Here is a 12529-nt window from a genome sequence, read left to right as displayed (position 1 = left end):
CGGAATCGATGATATGCCGACCGGAGGAAAGTCGAGGGAGAGATATGAACGCACAATATATGGAGCCAAGATAACGAATGGCTTTCACGCAAGAATCATGTTGACGAGACACGTCGCATGTTTCAGGACGTGCATATCTCGCCAATATCGAGTGCCTCGAACCGGGCGGTCGGCTCATCATTATGGGCATCACCATGATTCTGCATCTGCTGAGCCTCGGCAGGCTTACCTGGAGCGACAGGGGAGTCCCTGGAACGAATCATCGATTATGGCCGGGCTTCCGCAATTATCTAGGTCTCCCGAAGAGAAACTTGGACTGCGAGCCTTGACTACGTCTTCCCGTATCCTGTGTCGCACCTTAGAACCGAGACTTCCCGGGAAAGGTACTCCACAAGCTTCGCATGAGTCAAACTCGAAAGAGAGAGAGAGAGAAATCGACCGCCATATACTGGATGTAGGTCCGGGAAAACTTCTTTACTTTTTCATGATACTTTGGGATACAATAGCGATCAGCTTAGCGTGACGTATTCCACCATTGGGAGGTCTCTAGCGCAGCAGACTCGGACCCGTCCGTGGAGGCGGCAAATGAAGGGTCAGTGCCATCGTCAGGCAGAAAGGCCGAAAGTCAAGTGATAGGTCCGATGACGCGGTGATATGCGAATGACTACGTTCCTTGCTCCCCTCGAAGAGCCGTGATTTTCAACTTTACGCTTCTCCTCTAGTTTCGAATATAAGACGAGAATGATGCGTTTCGGACTTTTGTGTTACTTTTTCGTCGCCGTCACGTGCAATCCAGAAGTGACGACTTCTCGCGGAACGATCGTCGGGGTGTATACCAGGATTCTCGATGTGGACATGGAATCCTTCCTCTCGATCCCGTACGTGGAACCTCCCGTGGGATTGCTCCGCTACGAGAAACCGCAAGAATACGGTCTCTTCCCGGAGTTGAAGCTGAACGGCACAGCCTATCCGCCCGCATGTCCTCAAATCGTCGGGTCTCTCGCCCAAGCGAGCAATATATCGCAAAGCGAAGACTGTCTGTATCTGAACATTTTCAGACGACGGGGAACAAATTTGAACGATCAGAAAGCCGTGAGTATTCCATCGAGCCTCAATGGGTTTGAGCTGCTCGGGCTGTACGGATCTCAGGAGAGTCAAAACGAAAGATATTTCTTGCTAGAAATAATTTTTTCCCCTCCTTGACCGTCAGGTTCTCGTCATATTTCACGGCGGCTTGTTCCTTCAACCCGGAGGATTCAGTCACGGCACATCGGCGGACCCGCACCAGAATCCCGAAGCTCTTGTGGCGGCAGGTGATGTCATCTTGGTCACCTTCAACTACCGACTCGGAGTCCTCGGTTTCGCTGATCTCAAAGAATTCGCGCCGGCGAATCTCGGACTCCACGATCAACGAGCAGCTCTAGCCTGGGTCAAGGAGAACATCGGCGAATTCGGAGGGAACGCCAACGATGTCACTGTAATGGGGACCGGCGCAGGATCGATGTCCATCGTCGCGCACATCATGTCGTTCGTTGACAACAGAGACTTCTTTCACACTGCGATATTGGATGGTGGCGTGCTCTCGAGTAACGCACTCTTGGAAGACACGACATCGAGTTTCCGACGGATAAGCAAAATTGCGTACGACTTGGGATGCCCACTCAATTCTCGCGACATGATCGAATGCCTCCAGGACTCGGATCTCGAAGATTTGATATCACTCTCCGAGGAATATATGCCCGCGAACGGCTTGGCCGCCTTCGTTCCAACCGCAGATGGCTTCATCATACCGACGAGACCGGACGCTTTCATCGATGATAACAACGTCTTACTCAAGAAAGTTCGCCTAATGATCGGTTTCGCTGAAGACGAGGGAACATTATTCACGAATTACACCAAATCGACCTTCAATTTTACCGAAGACAAAACAGAAGACGAAATAACTAACTATTGTTTGAAGCTCTCGGACGCGTACAATTACCCTCTTGATGTCCGTGATCGTTTGACGAAGGATACGGTCAAAGAGATTTACGCCGCGAGACACGAGAAATGGCCTCGGCGTGCCGTAGTTACTTTCCAAGGTGATGGTGTTGTCAAGTGCCCCACGAATAATTTCATTAAGCAATTATGCCGCAGGACATCCGAAGTTTTCGTCTATCATTTCGAGCGAAAATTCTCGAAGAATTACCTCCCCGAAATGGAAGACCTCGGGGTTTTCCACACCAGTCCTTTTCAACATTTCGTAGGCTCCTTGTTCCTGTACGTTAAGCCTGGCGACATGGCGCCGGAAGACAGACGCTTCATGTTGGATACGATGAAGATGATAACCGACTTCGTAGCAGACCAGGAGAGCAATCCGAGATTCCGAGACTTAGAATGGCCGAGTTTTGCCGAAACCGGCAAGGTTCTCGTCATAAGGGACGAACCCAGGCTGCGCGGGGGACTGCTGAGAAGAAGCATTTGTGATGAGGTTTTCACCCCACCCTACAAGACAGGGAAGGTGTGGATGAAGATCAATTAGCATCACCGACGATGTGAAGATCCCCGGGCTTCAGGGAATATTGTAATTTTTGGGGCAGGTGGGAAATACTGAATACTTGACGAAAGATATCTAATTCATCATTGTCGACTGAGCGCGCTCATCAATAAACTGCTCTGGTGAATCAAGTTGTGCCGGAGAGAATTCGATCACGGATTTTTAGAGAGATTCCCAGATCTCTACCCATTCTTGATCGCCCAATGCCCGGGACCGGACAAGGAGTCGATCTGTGCGAAACGCGGTGGAGAGGGATGGCGTATTCTATCGAGCAAATAGAAACGAGCTCGTAAGACCGAAGGGTATTTTGATATTTTGACGAGGGCTATCACATTTCGACCGAATTCCTCTCTCCTGGCAGATTGATGGGCCTCAAAAGCGACTCCAGGAGACGCCATGGCGAATTATTCCGCTCAAGTGATGGAGCTCCTAATTCTGCTGTGCTGTTTCATTGTCGGTCTCTCAGGCAAACCAATCGTCGTTGGCAAACTCGGACGGATAAGCGGGCGGATTCAGAGAGTTCTCGATGTAGACATCGAGTTCTTCCTCGGAATACCGTACGCTGAGCCGCCTGTGGGTGAGCACCGATTCGCGCTGCCGAGAGCGTTTGGAGCCGTCGGCGAAGTCGAAGCCACCGAATATGGACCATCCTGTCTTCAGCCCAGCTCGGGGCCGCTAGCACCGGAGAACAGGAAACTCAGCGAGGATTGTTTACGTTTGAATGTTTTTCGGAGACAGGGTACGAATGTGAACGACAAAAAAGCTGTGAGTATCCGCCGTGGTCTTCTGAGTTCCTAGTCACATTCCTGGCTCCTGATCGGAGCTCGAGGATCATACCTACTCTCAACGGGAGCGAATAATTCAAGGTGATCGTGACCCTCCACGGCGGCGGCTTCGTAGCCGGATCTTCATCTGATCCTCTGCAGAATACGGCCGCTCTCGCAGGATTAGGAGATGTGGTCGTGGTCAGTCTGAATTATCGGCTCGGAATTCTCGGTTTCGCTGATATGAAGGAGTTCGCCCCGGGCAACTTGGGCCTGCGCGATCAGCGCTTGGCCCTGGAGTGGGTTCAGGATTATATAGCGGATTTCGGTGGAGATCCTGGACGGGTCACGGTTATGGGAGTGAGCGCGGGGTCCATGTCGATAGCAGCTCAGATCATCACGCCAATCGACGAGAGGAATCTATTCAGCTCCGTCGTTATGGACGCTGGAGTCGTGGCGAGCAACGGCTTCCATGAGGATTCTGATAGTAGTTACTCGAGACTCACGAAGATTGCGGAACAAGTCGGCTGTCCCTTGCATTCCTTGGAAATGGTGGATTGTCTCCGGAAAATCGAAGCAGAACGTCTGATTGCCTTTTCGTTGAATACAACCGGCGATAACGGGATTTCGTATTTCGTGGCGACACTAGACGGAGACTTCATTCCTCGCGAGGTCGAGGACTACGTCCGGGAGAATTCATCCAATCTTCGAAAGGTTCGAACCATCATTGGGTACGCGAGAGATGAAGGCTCTTTTTTCGTCAGCAGCAAATTCATGGCGAAAGATCATCCGAACCCGGAGTCGACAGACGAAGTCATGGCCTACATGGAGCTGCTCTCTCAAAACTACGACTATCCGCTGAACTTTGGGGAAGAGAAGACTAGAGAACTTTTGAGCCGTCTGTACATCGAGAGGCATCCGAATGATTCTCTCGCAGCCATCGCCTCCTTACAGTCCGATGGAATTTTCAAATGCTCAATCAATAATTTCATTCGAAGCTATACTCAATACAACGAGGAAGTTTACGTGTATCAGTTCGAACGGGAACTCAAATCTGTTTACGCGAAGATTCTCGATCCCAACATCCTCGGAGCTTTCCATCTATCGCCCTTCTTGCATTTTTGCGGATCTCTATTCTTGGGGCCTGAGCCTCTTCATCCGGATGATCGAACTTTCATCCTCGAATCGATTGACCTGATCTCGAGGTTCGCAAAAGCAGTCGAACCAATCGAATTCAGGGGATTGAAATGGCCACGCTTCGCAGAATCTGAGGAAGTTCTCTACTTACATGAAACCCCGTGGGTGAGAGATGGACTCCCGAGTGAACACAATTGTCGAGCGTTGTTTCAATCGTCGAACAACGCGCTACCGAAGAAAAGCAGCAACATAAAACTGAGAACCGAACTGTAAAATATAGGCATTCTTCTGTGTTAGAAATTGTTGCCATCGGAAGGCGTTAATTCGCTCAAACCCTCTACTCCCTTCTGAGAATCCCATCCCAACTCAGAATATCGAATCAGGTGTAAGGACTCCTCCGCCTCCTCTTCTCCTCTCTCTGCTCGCTCCCGGACATTGGATATCGTGGAGCCCGTCCGCATATCCAGCAAAGCAGCGGGCACTGCCTACGGGGATCTTCATGCAGTAGGTGAAGCAGAGTCATCCGAATGTTTCCCCGACTCTTCCTGGCAGAAATCCCGCTCGGCTCCGGGCTTCCCAGAACCCCGAGACTCAGGAGGGTTTTGGACACCGGTGCCCTCAGTCTCTCTCAATGGTCACCATTCTCGAAGAAACTCTCCACCGCAACACTATATTTGTCTCCGCATTCTCCAAGCCAGCAACTTCCTTCGACTAATATTTCTCGCCATCCGATCGCTGACACTCCTATTGGGGTTAAAAACCGTTCATACGAGAGCTAATCGCAATTGAGTGAAGATCTGCCAAGACCACCCGAAGCAAGATCGAGAGCGAGTCGTATCCGTCCCGCGGAAAGAAAGGGGAGCCCTCAAGTTGCTCCAGGAAGCTCCCTCATCCTTTTGGGCGTTCTGTTGTCATTGCCGCGGACCATGCTCCACTATGACCAGGATGCTAAGCGTTTCGGCTCAGACTTGAAATTGAGTGTGAGCGATGCAGAGGCATCCCACGATGATGCATGTAGAGGAAAGCCATGACTGTGATGACAAAGGTACGAAATCCTCTTCCCACGCCCGAATTTCAACGGAGCATAACGACCGGCGTTTTTTTTTCTTATTTCTTCATTGAAGGAATGCATGCGAACTGAGCACAGGAAACCGGGAACTGGGAAAGGGCCGGAGCCGCCGTCCCCGATTATTTCCTCCGGTCTCCTTGTCGTGTAGCTCCAGGCTCTATCGGTCTCTCGTCTTGCCATTTCCACTTCTTCATTGCAGGAAGAGCCGGGTCGGCACAGGGTTTTCACTATTTCCTCCTATTGATGGTTTCCTTCCTTCTCATGATATCATCTAGAATCCGCGTGTTGCGCTCCCACTCTGCTCCGCTCGCTAGCATCTGATACAGGATCTCTGGCACCGTTCGGGATGTCATCCTCTGTCTCTGCGAGGCGAATTCTGGGCACTCGAGAACCGTATGGTGTACCTCGACTATTTCGCCGCGAGGGTGTCTGGTGCAGTCTTCGGTTGGTGCGACTTTCCTCGCGGCCGGGTACTCCATGAAATCGCTATGTCCAGAGAACACCTGTGTCGTGTAGTAGGTGAGCTCCTCGTGCTTTCGTCTGAGCCACCTGCTCAGCTCAGGTATGCAGCTGTGTGACCACCGGCCTGTCGTGGAGTCTTCCCATTTGTTCTGCCACGCTAGCACTGTGCGCTCCCTGATATCTCTTTCCCCTGTGAATTCCGTGTCGACGGCGTTTTGGCCATTTTGGCGACTCCGTTTGCTCTTTTCTTCGTAGAGCCAGTTCTTTTGGCGGCAAGCAAACTCCAAGGAGTCGCCCGCGACTAAGCGAGGGCGGCCTCCGCCGAGATCGTCTTGTAGGCTCCGATGATGCGGATAGCCATGACTCTCTGACTTTTCTCGATCAGGTCTCTATATTCCTTGAAGGCGAGAGCTTTGGGCGCCCGGATTGGCGAAGCGCACATCGCGATCGACTCAGCCACCGTGGCTCGCATTCTCCTCTGGATTTCGCTTGCTCCGTATGTTTTCGCTGGGATCCTGGCTGTGCTTATTGCCACTTGTTCAAAGTCTTCAAGAAAACGACCGACGGTTGCTCGATGAGATTCGCTGTTCAGTAACGTCGGGTATTAATTCGCTTCGGGCCGCCTTTTGCCGACGACTGGACTCAATGGCCCGATGACGTGGGGCCGGCTCGTCTGGTGGCGCTTGCATCGGATGATGAGGCTTGTCCTCTAAATAAGCGCTGAATGCGGCCTGACTGCATCGATGCTAGAAGTCAAGTGTTTTGACGCTTCTAAACCACTCGAGCAAGGTGCTCTCGATCCTCCTAGCTCAAATACGCTGCCGTTGGTGAAGGCGTTCTATTCGCCATGGACACAGCAGTGGTTCTAGTGTGTTTCCTCCTGGGGCTCGTCTCTGCAAATCCCGTCGTCGAGGGAGAAGTGGGGAGAATTTCCGGAAAAATCGACAAGATACTCGATACAGAGATCGAAGCCTTCCTCGGGATCCCGTACGCGAAGCCCCCCCTCGGAGAGCTCAGGTTTGCGAAGCCTCAACCCTTTGGATCTGTCGGAAACTTTCAAGCCACCGAGCTACCGCCACTATGCCCGCAACTCAAAATGTGTCCCTTGGGTCGGTATTCCGTCGAAGAGGATTGTCTGTACCTCAACGTCTATCGGAAGAGTGGAACGAAAAAAGACGATAAGAAAGCGGTCAGTCTTAAATTTTTCCTCCTGTATCTTGTGACTCGTGATGTTTCCTCTTCGCGGCTAATGCACCGTTTCGTGCTGGTTCCGACGTAGAGGCCCCGTTCCCGTTGGTGCGGTCGCGGCCCAATGACGGGAGCGAATACTAATCTCGAATTTTCATTATATTCCAAGGTCTTGGCGATAATTCATGGCGGTGGATACATCGTGGGATCTTCCGCAGACGTCTTCCAGAGCGCAGAACCCCAGGCAGGATTGGGTGATTTGATCGTCGTCAGCCTCAATTATCGGCTCGGTATATTCGGCTTCGCAGACATGCAGGAGATTGCTCCCGGAAACTTGGGTCTGCAGGATCAGCGTCTGGCGCTCCAATGGATCCAGAGAAACATCGCAGCTTTCGGAGGCGACCCGAAGAAGGTCACCGTCATGGGGGGCAGTGCTGGTTCGATGTCCATCGCAGCACAGATAATAACGATCGTAGACAGGGAGCACCTGTTCCGAGCAGCCGTGCTGGACGCCGGAGTTGTGAATAGCAATGGGTTCTTCGAGAGCTCCGAGAGCAGTTTCGCCAGAGTCAGGAAAATCGCAGAGATTGTAGGATGCCCAGACGCCCCGGATGAGATCCTAGCCTGTCTCAGGAATGTTCCAGCTCATTATCTACTCGCGAATTCAACTGAAACGACCGGTTTGGGTGGAATCACCTCATTCGTTCCGACGACCGATGGTGTTTTCTTACCGAAAGACATCGGAGAGTTTCTAGCACAAGAATCCCCAAGTCTACGTAAAATTCCCATGATCATCGGTCACGCGCGTGATGAGGGGACCATGTTTGTGAGCCTTGCGGACCGAAACTTCAATTTCACGATTGACCATACGAAGGATGAAATAGTAGACTATTGCGCTGCCATCGGTCAAAAATTCGATTTCCCATTGAACGCGACTCAATCCGAGATAAGGGAGAAAATCGGGAGAATCTATGTGGACGAGAACTCGGGAAATTCCTGGAAAGCTGCGGCTGCTTTCGCGGGTGATGGTATATTCGCCTGTCCAATCAATAGTTTCATCAAAAACTATTCTCGCCATAGCGATAAGGTATTCGCTTATCGATTTGATCGAAGACTCAAGGATACTCATTTCAAAATTTTCGATCCGTCACTTCTCGGCGCTCATCATTTCTCTCCTTACTTGCACTTCTCGGGCGCATTATTCCTGGACGACGCCGACGGACCGATTGATGGAGGAGACCAGAGATTCTCGTTGGATGCCATGAATATGATCGCAAGCTTCGCAAAACACGACGAGAACCCGAATTTCCGCGGCGTCGAGTGGCCAGACTATTCGAAATCGGGAGAGATCCTGATCTTCAATGAAACGCCAAAAAGAGCGAAAGGCTCTGCGAGCGAAGCCGCCTGCGATGAACTCTTCCATGCTCATCAAGCCTGATTTGACTCGCTTTTTGAGGAGAAATAGAAGAGAGAACACGAGCACGTTCGGGATGAGTTGGAAAAATGAGAGTTGTGAGGCTTTTTTTTTTCAAAATGCACCTTCATTCCATTAAGACAATGACGAAATTGATAAGAATTCCACGAGGGCATGCCCTGTATATGGATGAGGCAAGGATCGACAAAACTTCTGATAATCGACGAAACTTCTGAAGGCTCACAGAGGGGAATCCGAATTCTCCCTCGCGTCTTGCGTCCCACTGAATTGGCGAATTTTCCGTGTTGTCACCGAGTCAACAAGGTTACTGGATTATTGAACAAAACTCTTAGTGAATGTCCATATTGATGGAATCCGCTTTATCAAGCCGCTCCTCTGCACATCCAAAGACCCATATTCGAAGTGAATGATCATAATGACACTCGAGGAATCCCACAGCGAATGCCTCCGAGGAAAGAATCTCCCTGATGCCCCCGAACCGCGTATCAGCTTGTTCTCCAGGCAAATTAAGCGGGGAGATGCCAAGGGTATGAATCGATCACGCTTCTGTCGACCGGGAGAACAGCGCAACGAAACAGACTCGAGATTTTTACTCGGAGATCTGCGGAAGACTGAGCATCTTCCGGTTTCCGGTGGGAGGTCAGAATTTCGTAGAGCGATGCCGCCCAGTATTCGACGGATACACACACATTGCACCTACGCTTGCTTTGGAGTTGCGGCGGTGATGTACCCATCCCTCGAGCCTCACTGGAGCGCAGAATTTTCTGACACATCCGAGGAGAGGTGAATTTCTGGAGTCCCATAGATCAGTCCAATCCGGGAATCCCGAAGCAGTCTCCGATTTTTAAGCCGCCCTGCCGGGATGCCGCTCTGCCATCGTGGAGAATGAGAGCTCTATCCTGAACTGAAACTTCGTCCCGCGGTGCCCGTGAAAGGCGACCGCCCCATCTCCCTGCTTCCGATCCTCAGCGAGGCAATCGAAAAATCAAGGACAGGGCAATCTCGCAGCTCATCGTGGGGAAGAACATTCTCAGCAGGGACCAGTCCAGATTCAGATAAGGATGCATCGCATTGCTGCCGAAGTCGATTGAGTCAAGCGGATTGCAGTGGCTGGAGATCAGGGCACTTGCAATCTGCCACGACATCCGCGAAACCTTGGAAATCGTCGCGACGGGAGACTCAGAGATAAGCTGGTTCCATACGCTTCCAGACAACGGAATTCGGCCCCCTCAAAGTAAGAGCGAACAGGATTCCGACTCTTGGAAGAGCAGGATTGTTCTGATCTCCCGAACATAGTGTCCCGTTGTGTGCCCGAGATGAGCGTTAATGCTCTCGGACATTTCTCACGACGCATGAACTATCTCGAAGGAGATGGGTAGTGTTCATGCTTCACTCGCGGAACAGACTATGATTCCGATTCTCAGGCCTTTCTCACTCTGGTATTGCGTTCTTTCAGTAAGGCCAGGATGTTCGTGGAGAAGCATTCGCCTTCCCTGGACCAGAAACTCAATTAGAAAAGTCCCGGCTGATGTGGCCTGGTCCGGGATTTCGCATCGCTACTCGGAAGTCCCGTGTTGGTATTACAACCTTTCTACGCCTCCATCTCGTTGAATCAATAGGCTATCATGATACTGACCGCAGCACAACGATCCATCGCAGTCGAAGAATGTCATTCTATTGAGAATCTACCCATATGTGAAACCTTCAGAGCGAAGGAAGTGCTGTGACGTAGAGCTCCGACGAGAGCGCCCTCGCCTCTCCTTAGACTCAACAGATGCTCTGCATCAAGATGAGGTCATCGATTCACCGACGTTGACCTTAAAGAATTTCGTGAGCGGAAAAACACTAGAAATATCCTCACATACATTTGCAGGGACGAGAGAGCTCGGCGTTGCCTTACCCATGGGTCACGAGGGAAAAGCTTATTTAGAGTTCATTTTCGAAAATCGGTTTATCTGGAATCGCTCTTACGCTTAGTGAGGGTGCCGCACTGCCCCAGGACTGGCTCCGAGAGCCGGCGTTCTGCGTAATTTTTTTTAACAGCAGGAGTCGCGATAGAGATATGTCCACAGGAAGGAATAAAGATCCTGTTTTTTGAGTCTTAGCGAGCTTGTGGAGAGGGTCGAAATGAATTGTGTTTCCGTTCTTCGAAAGGACACGGCTACCGAGCGAGCTTTTTACTTAAACATTTGTGGAAGGGTGAGCATTGTTCGGTCGACATCCGGACGAAACAAAAGACTCTGTGCACATTCGCTCGCGTGGCATTTGATGGATGCACGTGCATTAGGACGAGATACAGAAAGCATGCAAGGCATCCTCCCAGAGGATGTTCTCAATTCAGAGCGTTCTTATGGATAGAGAATGCTCATCATTACCAAACATGACGTTTTATTGTCGGGGTAGAATCCGTTGTTAGTGGACTTCTCGATGTTCCAGGAGCTCAGGGCATCTTGTCGGGCCGAATCGAGCTCCGGTTAATCTTTTGATCGGTGACCTCGTTAGAAGCCGAGACTGAGTGGCCTGGGTATTTCTTTTCCAAAATAGCGACGGCCTTCGAGTGATCAGCCATGCCAAAGAACTGAGAGATGCCGAATACCTGGAAAATATGAATTCATGTTCCGCGAGACTGAACTCCTCATCGAACGCACAAGGCAGAGGATATGATCTCTCAAGTGCGCTTCGACTTGCGTCTATTCGGTTCTCTGGGGCGCGCTCGGACCGCAGTAGATTTCATCCGCATACAGCCTTCATCGCGCGCCAAGAGCTCATCATTCATGAAGTTCATCATCTCTGCTTCGAGGTCATTGCGCTGGCCGACACGAGTGAAAAAAGTGCCGGTGAGCTCCGGACGCGAGCTCCGCACTTGAGCAGATGAGCTCGGTGTTTACTCACCCTGACTTCCTTATCCTCCGGTGTGAGAACCACGTATCCGCCACCGCAACAGTCGCACTCGACTCCTGCAAATGGGGGAAATCGTAGTTCAAGACCTCATTTCGATAAAGGTACGCCCTCGATGCATCAGAAATCGAAATCGGAGTCGATCCGCTCGAATCACTCTCTAGCGCAGGTTTCGGCAGTCTCCGGGCCTTCTGATGAAATGGTTATCAACTACCTATATCATATCTCTCGTTGCTCACTTTCTCGTTTTCCGGAAATCGAGCCCGCCTCGGCGCTTTCGTGAATATTGCGATCGACAAGAGCGGTGAAGCGAGCGGGATGAATGCTCATATGTAAGCTTATTTTTACTCGGTTCGGAAGCGCTCAGGTTGTGAACAAGCGATCGTATTGTTCGAACTCACCCAACTTCTTTAAGGCTTCTTCTTCACCCTCGAAAATTGTTTTGTGGTCGGGCGCGAGAGAAGAGCCTCGCACGATGTATCTTCCGTTTTCTTCATCGTTGTTCACGTAGATCTTGATGAGCACGTAACGGTTACGCCCCGAATCCAACTTGCAGTCCGGAACACTGTCCATCTGAGAATGTGTGCGCATCAGATCGAAGACTCTCGCGGTCACAGGTTTCTAAAGGAACGAATGGCTAGATAGTGTCTAGCGTGCATCTATAGTGGAAGATGGGAGCTTTCGATCTCCGAGTAGAAAAAACTCGCCCCCAACGCTGTCATTTAGGGATTCCGAGCGGTTCCCATGCCTAATCCGCCTCGGGACCGAATTCGTTTCCCGGAAATCTTTTCACTCAAGACACGAACATCACAGCTTTCGCCTCGCAAGCTCGGGGGTCACTGACAGGTGATCCCCACCTTCCAGGTTTTTTAGGGGATCAATCATGGAGAGGAGTGACAAGCTCGAACCATTTTCCGTCATGAGCGAGAACCGGATCGAGCGGGTCAGAAGTTCCATCAAAACATCGTGCACTAGATGAAAGATACGTACTCTTGTCGGTGGTCGAGTTCAAGTGCACTGAGAGTATGCTGACTGAGGCT

At 51.0% G+C, this 12529-nt stretch overlaps 4 protein-coding genes across 4 annotated transcripts; 3 read left to right on the top strand and 1 right to left on the bottom strand.

Annotated features, from left to right (window-relative positions):
* Window positions 1-568: 568 nt before the first annotated feature.
* Window positions 569-2678, top strand: LOC100908826 (acetylcholinesterase-like). The gene is made up of 2 exons (XM_003740602.2): window positions 569-1092; window positions 1211-2678. Exons 1-2 carry the CDS (start codon window positions 742-744, stop codon window positions 2519-2521), a joined length of 1662 nt encoding a protein of 553 aa, XP_003740650.1. The 5' UTR covers window positions 569-741; the 3' UTR covers window positions 2522-2678.
* Window positions 2679-2948: 270 nt separating this feature from the next.
* On the top strand, window positions 2949-4710 carry LOC100899598 (cholinesterase 1). The gene is made up of 2 exons (XM_003740623.2): window positions 2949-3301; window positions 3403-4710. Exons 1-2 carry the CDS (start codon window positions 2957-2959, stop codon window positions 4708-4710), a joined length of 1653 nt encoding a protein of 550 aa, XP_003740671.2. The 5' UTR covers window positions 2949-2956.
* Window positions 4711-6785: 2075 nt separating this feature from the next.
* On the top strand, window positions 6786-8665 carry LOC100899457 (cholinesterase). Its single transcript, XM_003740622.2, has 2 exons — window positions 6786-7157; window positions 7326-8665. Exons 1-2 carry the CDS (start codon window positions 6816-6818, stop codon window positions 8592-8594), a joined length of 1611 nt encoding a protein of 536 aa, XP_003740670.1. The 5' UTR covers window positions 6786-6815; the 3' UTR covers window positions 8595-8665.
* Window positions 8666-10962: 2297 nt separating this feature from the next.
* LOC100908681 (sex-regulated protein janus-A) lies at window positions 10963-12516 on the bottom strand. The gene is made up of 4 exons (XM_003740601.1): window positions 12480-12516; window positions 11891-12062; window positions 11484-11548; window positions 10963-11187 (listed from the first exon to the last, which is right to left on the bottom strand). The coding sequence occupies exons 2-4, from the start codon at window positions 12060-12062 to the stop codon at window positions 11032-11034; spliced, it is 393 nt and encodes a 130-aa protein (XP_003740649.1). The 5' UTR covers window positions 12480-12516; the 3' UTR covers window positions 10963-11031.
* Between the last annotated feature and the right edge of the window lie 13 nt (window positions 12517-12529).

This window comes from Galendromus occidentalis, unplaced genomic scaffold (assembly GCF_000255335.2).
Source record: "Galendromus occidentalis unplaced genomic scaffold, Mocc_1.1 scf7180000077073, whole genome shotgun sequence".
In the NCBI taxonomy this organism is placed as follows: domain Eukaryota; kingdom Metazoa; phylum Arthropoda; class Arachnida; order Mesostigmata; family Phytoseiidae; genus Galendromus; species Galendromus occidentalis.
The sequence above is the reverse complement of the archived record's forward strand: the minus strand, read 5'-3'. Positions and strand labels throughout refer to the sequence as shown.